This window comes from Bombus flavifrons, chromosome 2, assembly GCF_040668555.2.
Source record: "Bombus flavifrons isolate JBK064 chromosome 2, iyBomFlav1_principal, whole genome shotgun sequence".
In the NCBI taxonomy this organism is placed as follows: domain Eukaryota; kingdom Metazoa; phylum Arthropoda; class Insecta; order Hymenoptera; family Apidae; genus Bombus; species Bombus flavifrons.
The window spans coordinates 19,216,689-19,228,730 of record NC_138443.1 but is presented as its reverse complement, the minus strand read 5'-3'; the positions used below and the strand labels follow the sequence as shown (position 1 = coordinate 19,228,730).

Below are 12,042 nucleotides of genomic sequence, written 5' to 3'. Positions count from 1 at the left end.
AAATATAAACCTTTTCCTTCTATTCGAAAAGTTTTTCTTGTGGTATCTTCGTCACTCGATACATTCAGTTACGAAGAAATGCGCATTTCCTTTTGCTTCTGTCGAAATATTTTTCGTTGTAAAATTCGTTCATACTATTTCATGTAGCTTCGATGTAAAACGATACTTTTGACTGAAACAAATTACACTGCGTACGAGATGCAACGAATTTGAAATCAATATGAAATTGTTATATTTCTGTTAAATCAACATTTACGTTTAGATCACTACAGTCAAACTGTAACACTAAAGTAACTTAAAATTACGCGTAACTTTATTCTTCTGTTACATTATGAATATTATAAACATATGTCCACATATAGATACCCATGCATGTATACTATCGTATTGAGTACTATTTAAATGCACTTCTTAAAAAGAAAAAGAAAATTAAACGCAAATTTCTTCTCTACCTTGGAAAAGTTAAATCTAAGTTTTCTTGATTCGTGCATCGTTATACTCCACAGGTAAGTGTCAAACGACATATAACGAAATTTTATAATTTGGTATTATCATATAAACTCATATAACATATTTTCTAAATTTAATCATGTGTGCAAAAGTAATGGTATGGACGATATAATTTTGATTAATTAGGCGCAATAAGTTGTACTTGCTCCTTTCACTGAAAAGTTAGTTGTATCGCCTTAATGTTTTTACAACAAGTATGTTTTTCGTTACGCAAAGATGTTGTGTAAACTCAATGCACATTTGTAGTTCATCGACATTTACATTACTCTTCTAGAAAATATCTCTTCCTTTCTCTCCTTGCTATAGCTCATTAAACATTTGCTATATAATTTGTTCCTTACCTAATAAGTAATAGTATTATTGTATTTATAAGTTTACTGTAGTAAAATTTTACGCCGTTAAAGAAGTAATTTAAATATAATAATAAAAGACAGAACCAAGTAAAATAATATTAAACTTTGATGTAATATTGAATTAATTCTATGTATTTTATATAACATACATTTTTTTGCAGCTTTCATACATTTTTGGAAAGTAAAAAACTAGCTTGACGGAAACAAAAATTTTTATATATATCTTATCATATCACAGACGTGTGGTATCAAGAAGTGGCGTTTTAGTAACAAACAATGTAAACAATTGAATATCATTTTAATAATTGTTATTAAAAAAATGTCTTCGCACACTATACCGATAGTCGAAGAATTAGCTAAGGACTACGCAAATTATTTAAAACTAGATTTATCCAGTCAAGTATGTACCATCCTATACATAACCTCAATGAATGAACCTGAAGTGTTACATATATCAAAGAATATTTTGTTATATCCTATAATTGTAAAATAAAACGTACGATATAATGTAATGTTACATTCCAGATGAAGAATTTTCATGATGCAATCGAAGATGTAATGATGCGTTTAGAAGAGTTTCAGTCAATTATTGAAATGGTTAGAGATAATAATTTAAATTAATAAATTTTTAATAAACATAATTTATATATATATATATATTATGTACATTATACTTTGTGTTAAAAGGTTCAGTCTGAAAATAGCCTATGTATCGATCAACATATCCCAAAACTACAAGACATGCAACAAGAGGTCATAAATCTTAGCAGACGAATAGATGCTTTAGAACATGTTATTGCAATGATTAATGTAAATCTAAGAACATTAGAAGCTGCCGTTGATAATGCAGAAGCTGAATTAGGAATCTCTGATAGATTATTTGGAATGTTAAATCGTTTATCTTTCTTTGTAAGTCATTGTTACTTTCATAATATTGATAACACGATTACCTGATTCGTAGTACATATATTTCATGATATGTATTTCAGAAAAAAACTCAAGAACCTGTGGTACCTAATAAGTTATCGATGTACGAGCCTCCAACAATTTATAGAACCAATGACTATTTTAAGAGTGAATGAATAAAATACTTTATTTTATAGAGACATATAATAGATTTATCAATTATTTTCATACATTAATATATGCTACATTTTGAAGAAAATCTTCAATATTTAAGAGGTGTGTATTATTAAATGAATTTCGCATGTTTCTGTTATAGATATGAAATAAAAATTATTTTAGTACGTATCGTGTTATGATTGTTTTCAGATATAAAATGTTTTCTGACATAAAATGTTACAGATAAATGTTCATAAATGAATCAAATAAAATTATACCTTGAATTTACTGGCTGAATAGTATTTAATAAATAGAAAACATTCAACCCTGGAATAATTACCATTATTCAAATTTAACATATTTTGCCAATTTTATCCCTAAAATACTAAAAAAACTACCATAATTCATAGTCTGACCATTAACATGCTGCAAGAGTACAAGTTTTTAATTGTGCTTTCTTTTCACCTAATAAACAACTTCCACCTATACAATGCCTCCATCTTGTTAATTTTCCTATACCACAAGTAACACTACAGCTTGACCAGTTTCCCCATTGATCCCATATTTTTGGTCCTTGACGAGTGATCCTACCTATCGTTAAAATATTTAATTTTCAAATAAAAATATTCATATAAGATTACTGCTAAAACAGTGCCATAAATATAACATTCATATTTGCCACATATTTTGAAAAATGCACAATAAATTTAAGACTCATATAATAATAATAAAGAATAATTCTTCCATTAAATTACTATTTAATACAATTATCACTATTAATAAAATGATGTATTGAATAATTTTCAAGTCTGTTATTATATTTACCTAAATTTTAAATATTTGCAATATATTAAGTTTAAAAACATGTACAAACATGACATTCTTGAGAAAAAAATAAAAACATTTTTACAATTAAAAAGTTTGAAATTACTACAAATATATTGGTGAAAAATTAAATAAAGTAATTTACATATTCTTTTATCAAGATACAAAATATGTACTAGTATAATAAATGTTTTACAGAAATCGATTCAAAGTCAGAGACACAAGAAAGATTATGATTTACAAAAGCATAGCTTACCATGATGCTACAAATATTACAATTTGTACAAACTGTATAAAAACGTAGAATATAGCTGACAGAAGAAATAATAAAAAAGAAAGCAAGAATATTAGGCAAGTCCTCAGAATTCTTTTTCATAGCCATAATAGTAGAAAGCAAACATCAGTAAAGTAAATTGATGGAAGATAACTACAAATGAAATACAGCGTTAACGTAATCCCTGGTCCTTAATAGGCTAATATTGGATCGTCCGGAAAGTTTGTTCCGATTTTGAATTAAATTGGTTGACATGAAAGATCTTATTGAAAAGTTTTTCGCTGAAAAACTTGAGACGTTCTGAAAGGATGCAATATTCAAGTTGCTTAAAGGATGGAGAAAAGTTGTGGAATCAAATAGCACCTATATAATTCAATAAATGTATATCGAATCTAAATATAAATCGGAATGAACTTTCCGGGCAACCCAATATATTCTCCTTTAATAATATTTTCTATAATTATAATAAAGTATTTATCGAATAATAATTAAAATAGTAAATCAATTGCTTATTGGTTGTACCTTTTTTTCCACTTTGTCCATCTGTATCAACTTCGTTATTTGTAATAGCGTATGTTTCCATGGTACGATGCAAATTTTCCTTTTGTCTGGGAGATGATTGTTTATAAGGAGTTAATATAATATTATTTAAACGACTTTCGGACTGAAAAATTGATAAACACTCTATAAAAATAAATATAATAATAAATGTTTTAACAAACGATTTTACCAAATCATATAGCATAATTTGCATTACTGATTTATTAATTTCACGTAATACTTTTTACTGACTGAAATTATCTATCAACGAACGAAATGCTCTAATAATCTTTTTAAAGCTATAGCAATAATAAAATTACATATAAGAGGATTAAGCAATGTTATTATTTAATAGAAATGATTAATTGAGGATAAAGTAAAATTATGTAGTTTTGGTAATGCTATATGCACATCGCAAAAAAAAAAGAATAAACAAAATTAAAAGTCTGTATCACAGCAAAGTAAGTATTTAATGGTTTTTTACCATCATTTACATATATATCGTCCCCAAAGTTTAATTTACCGAAAGTTTAATTTAGAACAATATGCATATGGTACAAATGTGCTATAATAATTTCGTAAGGTATCGCAGATATATGTACGTAAACTGTACTAAAATGTGTAATATCTTTCACTTTTTTAATAGAGCGGAAATACCAAAGCAAAGAATGGAAAAATAGAAATTTATCGATAAATAGCAGCAAATAATACAGACAGAAATACCATTGATTATTACATCTATTAAATATAATGTGTAAAATTTAGTTAAAGTTAAATACAATTTCATTGAAGAAAAAGATTCATTTTAATTGAATATAGAATTAAAGTCAAAATCTTATGTTCGTATTTCTGTATAAACTTAAAATATAACAATGTATTCTCTATTTTTAATAAAACTATTTGGATTTAATGCCAAGCCACTGAAGAATATCTTTAGAATCACAATTTTTTAAACGGCATGCTTTTATTTGTGCTCTCTTTAATCCTTTTATGCAATGTTCTGCTGAACAATGACGCCAACGAACTTGACGACCACTTCCGCATGTTACACTGCATATACTCCAATTGCTCCAGTCATCCCACAATTCACTATCTATAATATTTGAAAAGTGATTTATTTTGTTAATACAAAAATTTTATCTTTAAAATAGATTAATAATAGATTTATATATACATATATAATAGATATATAATAAATTAATTGATTAAAAATAATAGATATTAAGTACATACTAGGTACGTTTGGAAGTGCATAAATCTAACTGAATAACTTCCTTGTTTACTTACTATTTTCAGTAGGATGTCCAATATACTTCAATAAGTTAGTTTGTTCCTTTTCATGTAACTCCACACTCATTGTAGGATTTTCATAAAACATTTGATTTAAATAACTAAGTAGTTTGCGCCGACGGTTTGTTAGAGTTTTACAGTAAAATGGACTATGATAACATCCTTTATCATTTCGTTGTGGTATTATTTGACCAAACTGCATCCAACGTATATTAAATGAATATTTATTTCAAATTATATGAATTGCGTACTCATTTAAATAACTGACTTTCACATATCTGAACTTTTTGTTATTAAACCCAAGAACATACAGATTAATTTTCTTTTTAGTATCTGCCTGAACTCTTTGTAAGACATTTAATTCAGCAGAGAAAAGGCTGACCTCTTGATTATCGTACATACTAATTTCATAAATTTAATGTTAAGTCTCATAACTAGTATAACAACGTAATCAGTAGACAGTAAACAATTGTAAAATATACGTGGGTTGATATAATTTTTACAATATGAAAGAAATATTATTACCATTCATGAATTGCATTAGCATTCAAAGAATTTGAATTAAACCTTAGAGTATTTTCCTTTGATTTAAAGGTATATAACTCTCCAAATTTAATACCGTTATCAGACTTCTCTAAAATAATGCATACTAATAACAACGTAAGTAATAAATACATATTACATTAATCGCTCACAATGCTTCATCAGTTAAATGAAATTATATATTAATAAGTCAAATTGATTAAAAATAATATCAATGATAAAATAAATCACATTTTATCTGACAGTTTCACCTATATATGCAGGATATGTGATAGTTGTATGTACATATAGTATATTTAGTTAGTTAAAATAAAACAATTGACTGTGTTCATCAATTACTACTACTAAGAACTATTAAAAGCCAGAAAATAGCAATATGAAAGATGCTATCACATATCAATATTATAAATACTAATTAATATTTAAAAGGGGTATAATATAATGCAAATATTATTTCACTTATAGAAATATGTTTGCATAATAAAAATATTTTGTGATTAAATTGATATAAAAATATAAAAATAATATGTTCATTGATGAATTTGATTTTTCCTAATTTATCAGATGAGACAATATAAATGTGAAATATTTTATCTTTAATTTCTTTAATAATTCGTATCTCATAAAAAAAAAAAAAATACATAAAATTGTACGTTATCTTTACATAATTATTAATTTATCCATTTCACGTTGTTATATTTGGATATCTTTTTGTGATTATTTATTCTCTTCATAACTTGAAACTAGTTTAAACATAAATATATCAATCCTGGCACGCTATTATAAAATTTCGTTTGATAATACCAAACGATGGTAGAAAATAGAGAAACGTGAGAAAGCCATTTTGACGGAAATAACACTAATAATATAAAACAATTATAAAATTATATAATCAATAGCAAAAATTTATTTTATGTTGTTAACTGTATGTCTCACTCTGTGTGTACATGTATGAGAAGCTGTATTTGTTCTCATTTGAGTAACTTTCTGTATAAATATTAATACATCGTGTATATATCACACCTTTTTATACAAAAATATTTACCCAACTTTTTAACCTATTAAAGACATTTGTTTTAAATCACAGTTTTAAATAATTATGCTAAAGAATACTTATAATCGGAAGAATGTTTTATTAGCACGACCATTTGGAATTTGTCCTTGAAGTCTTAATCTTCTAACTGCTTCTCTTAAATGTTTTGGTTGTAAAGGACCTGATTCCTGATGAGCTTCCATAACGTCAAGAGCTAATTTAATAATCATATTTGAATTAAGGGAAATAGTTTAGAGATCTCATTAGAGATGTTAACAGAAGATTTAAGTATCACCTTCTTCTACTATTTCTCCAACAAACACTTTTGCAATACCAGACATAGCAATGACCACATTCTGTGACACTGAACAACCTGTTATAGTTTGCATGATCTGGAATATGGCATATAATTTATGAAATACATTTAAGAAAATAGTATTATAAAAAATGTAAGAGAAAAATAATTACCCTTTTTATCGCAGCTTTTGGAAAAGCTGCTCTTCTATACATTTCATATCTGTCCAATTGATCCTCCGTAAAATTTGACACTAGTACTCTTTGAAGAAAAAGAAATATTTTATCTATGTATAAAATAATATATATTCTGCAGAATATATATATTCAGAAACTGCAAAAAATTTAAGTACATACTGCATCCTTTCTCTTTCTTCTTCTTCTAATTCTTTTTTACTTTTCTCTTTACTTTCTCTTCTTTCCTTAACACTTGTTGGATTTGCATGAGGCAACACTATGTCATTTTCAAATATATCTTCCCTAGCTTGTTCTTCTTCTTTACTTTCAATTTCGTGTTTAACAATTTCCAATTGATCTTCCAATTCTGTGACTTCGTCACATAACAAATTACTTTCTATTTCTTCTCCATCCGACTGTGACTGTGAACTCATTGCATCAAATTCTACCTAATATTATGAATAAATAAACGAACAAATGAAAATATTAGCTTAGTGATATAGCATCCTATTAACATACCTTAACTTGTATATTATCAACATCCACCGTTTCTACATCTTTGATTACAGAATCTTGCGAAGAACTAACTTTTTCTTCCTTTTCCTCAACATCTACATGCTCGCTTTCATTTCCAGAGTCTTCTTTTCCAAATATATTATCCATAATGTAATAAGATATATGAAATTACAAATGTTATAAATTTAGAGCTTCTCAATCATTCTAAAAATTAAAAATTTCTTGTATTTGTCTTTGGTTTAAGAGTAGGTTCTGTATTTGTTTAGGTTATTTATAACTAATTGAATCCTGTAAAAATATATTATTTTAGGTTAGATTAAATATTATAATAATCACCTTATGAAAAGTTTAATCTAAATATTTAATTAACAAGCATAACCATAACAAGCATAAAATAGATTATTAAAAACTTTGTAAATCTATGCACGTTTTGCAACAATGGTGTTTAATACCCTAATGTGATGTATAAAAAACGTTACCTGTATAAGCACTATTTATGGTTTAATTCAAACAAACCCGCCATACTTTTCAATAGATAGGACGTAGAATATTAAAAAATGACATATTAATTTAATAGTATAGATCATGGAATACGCAATAAACTCGAGAACGTAAACTTTTTTTCTTATTAAATAATTTTATACAATTTTTGCTAATTTTTTATTATTTCAATCTGTAACAAGAATATTTGTCTACAAAAAAATATAATTAAATATTATAAGTTGTGTAAGATTTAGCACGAATATAGAATAAATGTTTACTCTTCGAATTATTGAATTATCAACTCTAATAATATAAATTGCATTATAATGATGAAAATATCGCGTTTATTCTTATATACGGAAAATAAGATAATTGAACTAAAAGTTTTGATTTTTCGTTAAATCTATAAATATATATTTGTATAAAAAGATTTCAATTATTTTAAATGTATCGAAGCGAGTCAAAGTATAAGGAAGTCTAAATCAAATTGATCCAGGCATATTGAGCCACACGTGTTTCTCATTTTTCAAACACAAACGAATTTATACCATTGAAAAATGTAAAACTGGAGAAAAGTAAAATTTTAGAAAAGTAACATCTATGTGATATATCGCTATGAAAAATCTATAGAAAAAAACTTAGATGTAAAATGCATATATATTTCATTGTTCAATGGGAACATTTTTAGGAATTAAAAGACGCGAGGCATCGCAACGTGGCGCCAGCTGGTGGCTGAGTAAAATTTAGTCGACAGTGTCGCGACGCCGCGACGTATTTGTCAATACCAGATCGTATTCACGATTTTCATAGTTTGTTGGTGTTCACAAAAAGGTATCGCGCGATTTTATCAAGGCAAGTGACTTGAGTGATTGAAGTAAAAAGAAATTTAATATTGGATACGAATCAATAGATAATTGAACTGAAAAGTAAAGGGTACTCGGCGCGGGGAAAAGGGATATCGAGAACTGGCCGGAACTCGGGACGATAGCTGGTGGCTCGGTAGGTCTGTAGTCTGTAACTCGGCCGAGTATATTGTCTATCTTATTCGAGGGCCGAGGGGAGAGCGGTGGTGAGTGAGTGGAATACAGTGAAATATCAAAGATCGAGAGTAACATCGTCGGCAAAAAGTTGACTCGATTCTAACGTCGAAGCATCGAATACCGGGCCTACGAATGCAGTTTCAAGACGGAGTCGCGTATTAAGATGTGAGTACGGTGTGTCTTGGAAAATACACGGCGTTCGTTGCGTACCGGATTTCACGAGAAAATTATGGCGAAAGGAGAAGAAAGGGTTTCGTTGCCAGCGAGCATTGCATCCGTCGCGACAGCTCTTCATCGAGCATAAGACAGTGGAAAAGATTGTCCTCGTAGACGGTATGAAAAACTGCCGATACAAGCAGAAAATATTGTAAATTTACATTGAATTTTGCACAATACATAACCCTTTGTGTATGTTCGCGCTTAATCCGCACACACGTCTCTTCGTACGCATACTATCATGCGCTTTATCAACAATGTCATTCTAAACTTTTGTGCTAACACATCTATGTATATATACCGTGATAGGAACGCCAGTGAAAAACCGGTCTCATCTTTTCAAAAGCTCCGCGACTTTTCGTTCCTCGATCTCGTTCTTCCACGGAAACGTCATTCTCGTCGTTTCGGCTTCAAATTTTATTTTATCAACCTTCATTTTTCAATCGTCTGTACCATTGCTAGAAATACATTCGATTGCCAATAGACGTTTCTTGTTTTATTTTTTCTTTTTTTTATTTTTTACAAAAGCTACGCTATAACACACAAACCTCGTTATCTGTAAGACGAACTGCCCTTTCCATATCTTCTTCGTAATTTCCATATTTGAACGTATTCATTTTCATAGCATTTTTACATTGCAGAGAATGTATTGCAAAAATGTTAATTCGCCTTTCTGTAACTTTGATAAAATCTCATTGATCGTAAAATTATTTTAGTGAAAGGAATTTCATTCTTGTTGATCCATTTTACGATATAAACATTCTTACTATGTCCTACTACTATTCTTACTAAGTACAAACAAGTTGCCGTTGTTGTCATATAGAAATTAAGGTGCCATCTAGATTATCGCAGATACCAGTCACTTTTCATTCTATTCGTATCACCGTATGAATTCGACATTGAATGCTATTAAAATATTTCTCATACGATATATTTTCAAGGAGAATTTTTTGAAGCGACATCGCTCGTTTCGGAGCGATGCTCGCCATTCCGAAGGGATGTGCGATTTGAACGTACGGATTTAGTTCGAAGGTATTACATTTACGTAGAGGCACGCGTAAAGGGAGCGGCTGAAACTAAAGGTAGAGACGTAGAGAGACGGTCGTTGGCCGAAGGAGAAACGACCCGGCGAGTCTTGCTCGAATCAACGGAGAAGAGCCTGTTTCGCTGCATAGGAAACACGTATCTTTGTCGCGGTTGCCTCTGTTCAACCTGCTAGCCTTTCGAACCAAGCTTCGCGAGCAAACGATAACGTTGCTTTACCACGCGAACCAACCTATATACATATCTACTTTTTTCAATTTGTTCGTAGTTAATTGAATTTTCGCTAATTCCGTGGCGTACGGTTTCCGTCGAGACGACGATGTACACGAAATAACGCGCAATTTCTCTTCGATTCGGATTGCAACCGAACCATCAGCTCGTGCACGAATTGTGTAAAAGTATTAAGTTACAAATGAATTTCGGATCGTTGAGAAACGACGTTTGCATATTGAAACTGCGTATGTATGTATATACGAAATAACGCTGCAGATGTGAAAGAAGCATTGCGATTTGCGACATGAAAACTCGACGAGCAAAGTACATAGTCACGTGCGAGATATAGAATATGTGTTTACGGCGATCGGCATTGCAGAGGTCAATATACCGTTAGAGACACCGCGATATTCTCCTCTCTTTCTTATTTCGTTGAACGCGTCATATCGCGCCAACTTACCAATCCCACGTCTTTCATTTTTTTTTTTTTTTTTTTTTTTTTTTAGCGCAAATTTGTCTTATCGTACGAATACGTTATTAGATAGTACATGATACGATACGATCGTTAGCACTCGGACTTCCTTTTCTCTTCCTTTTCAACCGAAAAGTTTTCCAGGACGAACTTCCTTTTCAATCGATACATCGTTACTTGCATCTACCCGACTTTCGATTCTATCCTCTGTTTACGAAGATCAGAGATCGTTACCTTAAAAGACTATAGAAACAAAATTTTCAGGAAATGGATATTTTTAATTAGAAATTATACGCGTCGAAAGAGGATCGTGCCGACGCTAAATTAAATCGTGTCGCGACAGATAAATGATAAATGTCGATACCCGATACTTTACAACGACTCTTTACAAGTCTCGATGCATTTGCATTGTATTAACATTTCGACGTTAAATCAGTGACGTTACACAACGTTTATATACATATTGTTTTCTAAAATTAACACGATAGAGCTTGGTTACTTAAATGTGACATCGTGTCACGGGTGTATCGATCGAGGACAATATTTACTCGATGTTTGCAAAGTCTCTTATTATGCACAGTTCTGTCATCAAACACCTGAGATTATATTGGAATTAGTAACGAAAATAGAGGATCGTACAACGCGCTAACGACAAAGACACATTTACGCGCATCTCTCTTCCTTACGTTGTTCGATATCAATGAGTTTTAAGTTACACGTGACGCTACGATTAAACGTAAATGTTGGTTTACGCGAATTCGCGCTCGTAACGCTTTACAGTTTAACTAACATCGGGTCCTTGACTCTGCCGCTCCAAGTAAAACCAAGTTTTACGTAAGCACTTTCCATCTGCAAAGGTACGAAAGCGATTGGTGAAAAATGCTGTCTCGGCTGGAAATTCGATTGCTTAGAAATGTCGCTCTATTTCGAGGAATATATACATATATATATGTGTGGAGGCTTGACGCAAATATTGCCCAGCTTTTTCTTCGTTCGTGTGCAAAGATCAAGGGAAAGGTATATATTAGCCAACACATATCGTGCAATAGATTCGAACTTTTTTCCCATAAAATTGTACTTTATTTATGCACCGGATAACAATAACGGACTTTGTGTAGTTTGATCGTTAACATTCAAATTGCAATTGCTGTACATAA

General features: G+C 30.0%; 3 protein-coding genes across 7 annotated transcripts in view; 2 read left to right on the top strand and 1 right to left on the bottom strand.

Annotated features, from left to right (window-relative positions):
• Nucleotides 1-1,063: 1,063 nt before the first annotated feature.
• On the top strand, nt 1,064-2,265 carry Blos4 (biogenesis of lysosome-related organelles complex 1 subunit 4). 2 transcript variants are annotated; one of them, XR_011175208.1, is made up of 5 exons: nt 1,064-1,263; nt 1,389-1,460; nt 1,551-1,772; nt 1,853-2,045; nt 2,136-2,265. XR_011175208.1 is itself a non-coding variant. In XM_069128498.1 (4 exons), the coding sequence occupies exons 1-4, from the start codon at nt 1,183-1,185 to the stop codon at nt 1,943-1,945; spliced, it is 468 nt and encodes a 155-aa protein (XP_068984599.1). In that variant the 5' UTR covers nt 1,064-1,182; the 3' UTR covers nt 1,946-2,070. The 2 variants fall into 2 exon arrangements, 1 of the variants encoding a protein (XP_068984599.1); XM_069128498.1 differs by lacking the exon at nt 2,136-2,265 and having other exon boundaries at nt 1,853-2,070.
• A 4,242-nt stretch (nt 2,266-6,507) lies between these two features.
• Nucleotides 6,508-8,035, bottom strand: Taf11 (TATA-box binding protein associated factor 11). 2 transcript variants are annotated; one of them, XM_069128484.1, is made up of 6 exons: nt 7,898-8,035; nt 7,421-7,623; nt 7,082-7,350; nt 6,899-6,986; nt 6,726-6,822; nt 6,508-6,644 (listed from the first exon to the last, which is right to left on the bottom strand). In XM_069128484.1, the coding sequence occupies exons 2-6, from the start codon at nt 7,562-7,564 to the stop codon at nt 6,511-6,513; spliced, it is 732 nt and encodes a 243-aa protein (XP_068984585.1). In that variant the 5' UTR covers nt 7,565-7,623; nt 7,898-8,035; the 3' UTR covers nt 6,508-6,510. The 2 variants fall into 2 exon arrangements, with proteins under 2 accessions (XP_068984585.1, XP_068984578.1); XM_069128477.1 differs by having other exon boundaries at nt 7,421-7,621; nt 7,754-7,898.
• A 626-nt stretch (nt 8,036-8,661) lies between these two features.
• Nucleotides 8,662-12,042, top strand: part of trc (Serine/threonine-protein kinase tricornered) — a 40,772-nt gene continuing 37,391 nt past the window's right edge. Inside the window, exon 1 of one of the 3 annotated variants that reach the window (XM_069128235.1) lies at nt 8,662-9,105. In XM_069128235.1, the coding sequence (XP_068984336.1) occupies nt 9,104-9,105 (2 nt within the window). In that variant the 5' untranslated portion in view covers nt 8,662-9,103. Of the gene's footprint in view, nt 9,274-11,782; nt 11,903-12,042 lie in introns of those variants that run through there. The other 2 variants (XM_069128257.1, XM_069128218.1) reach the window with 2 other exon arrangements.

Bases quoted from the DNA above. Each gene is read 5' to 3' on its own strand.
- Blos4 (XM_069128498.1), top strand. From the start codon at position 1,183: ATGTCTTCGCACACTATACCGATAGTCGAAGAATTAGCTAAGGACTAC. The intron at 1,264-1,388 runs GTATGTACCATC...GTTACATTCCAG, and splicing joins AACTAGATTTATCCAGTCAA to ATGAAGAATTTTCATGATGC. The intron at 1,773-1,852 runs GTAAGTCATTGT...TATGTATTTCAG, and splicing joins TAAATCGTTTATCTTTCTTT to AAAAAAACTCAAGAACCTGT.
- Taf11 (XM_069128484.1), bottom strand. From the start codon at position 7,564: ATGGATAATATATTTGGAAAAGAAGACTCTGGAAATGAAAGCGAGCAT. The intron at 6,823-6,898 runs GTAATTATTTTT...GCCATATTCCAG, and splicing joins CAAAAGCTGCGATAAAAAGG to ATCATGCAAACTATAACAGG. The intron at 6,645-6,725 runs GTGATACTTAAA...TTATTAAATTAG, and splicing joins TGGAGAAATAGTAGAAGAAG to CTCTTGACGTTATGGAAGCT.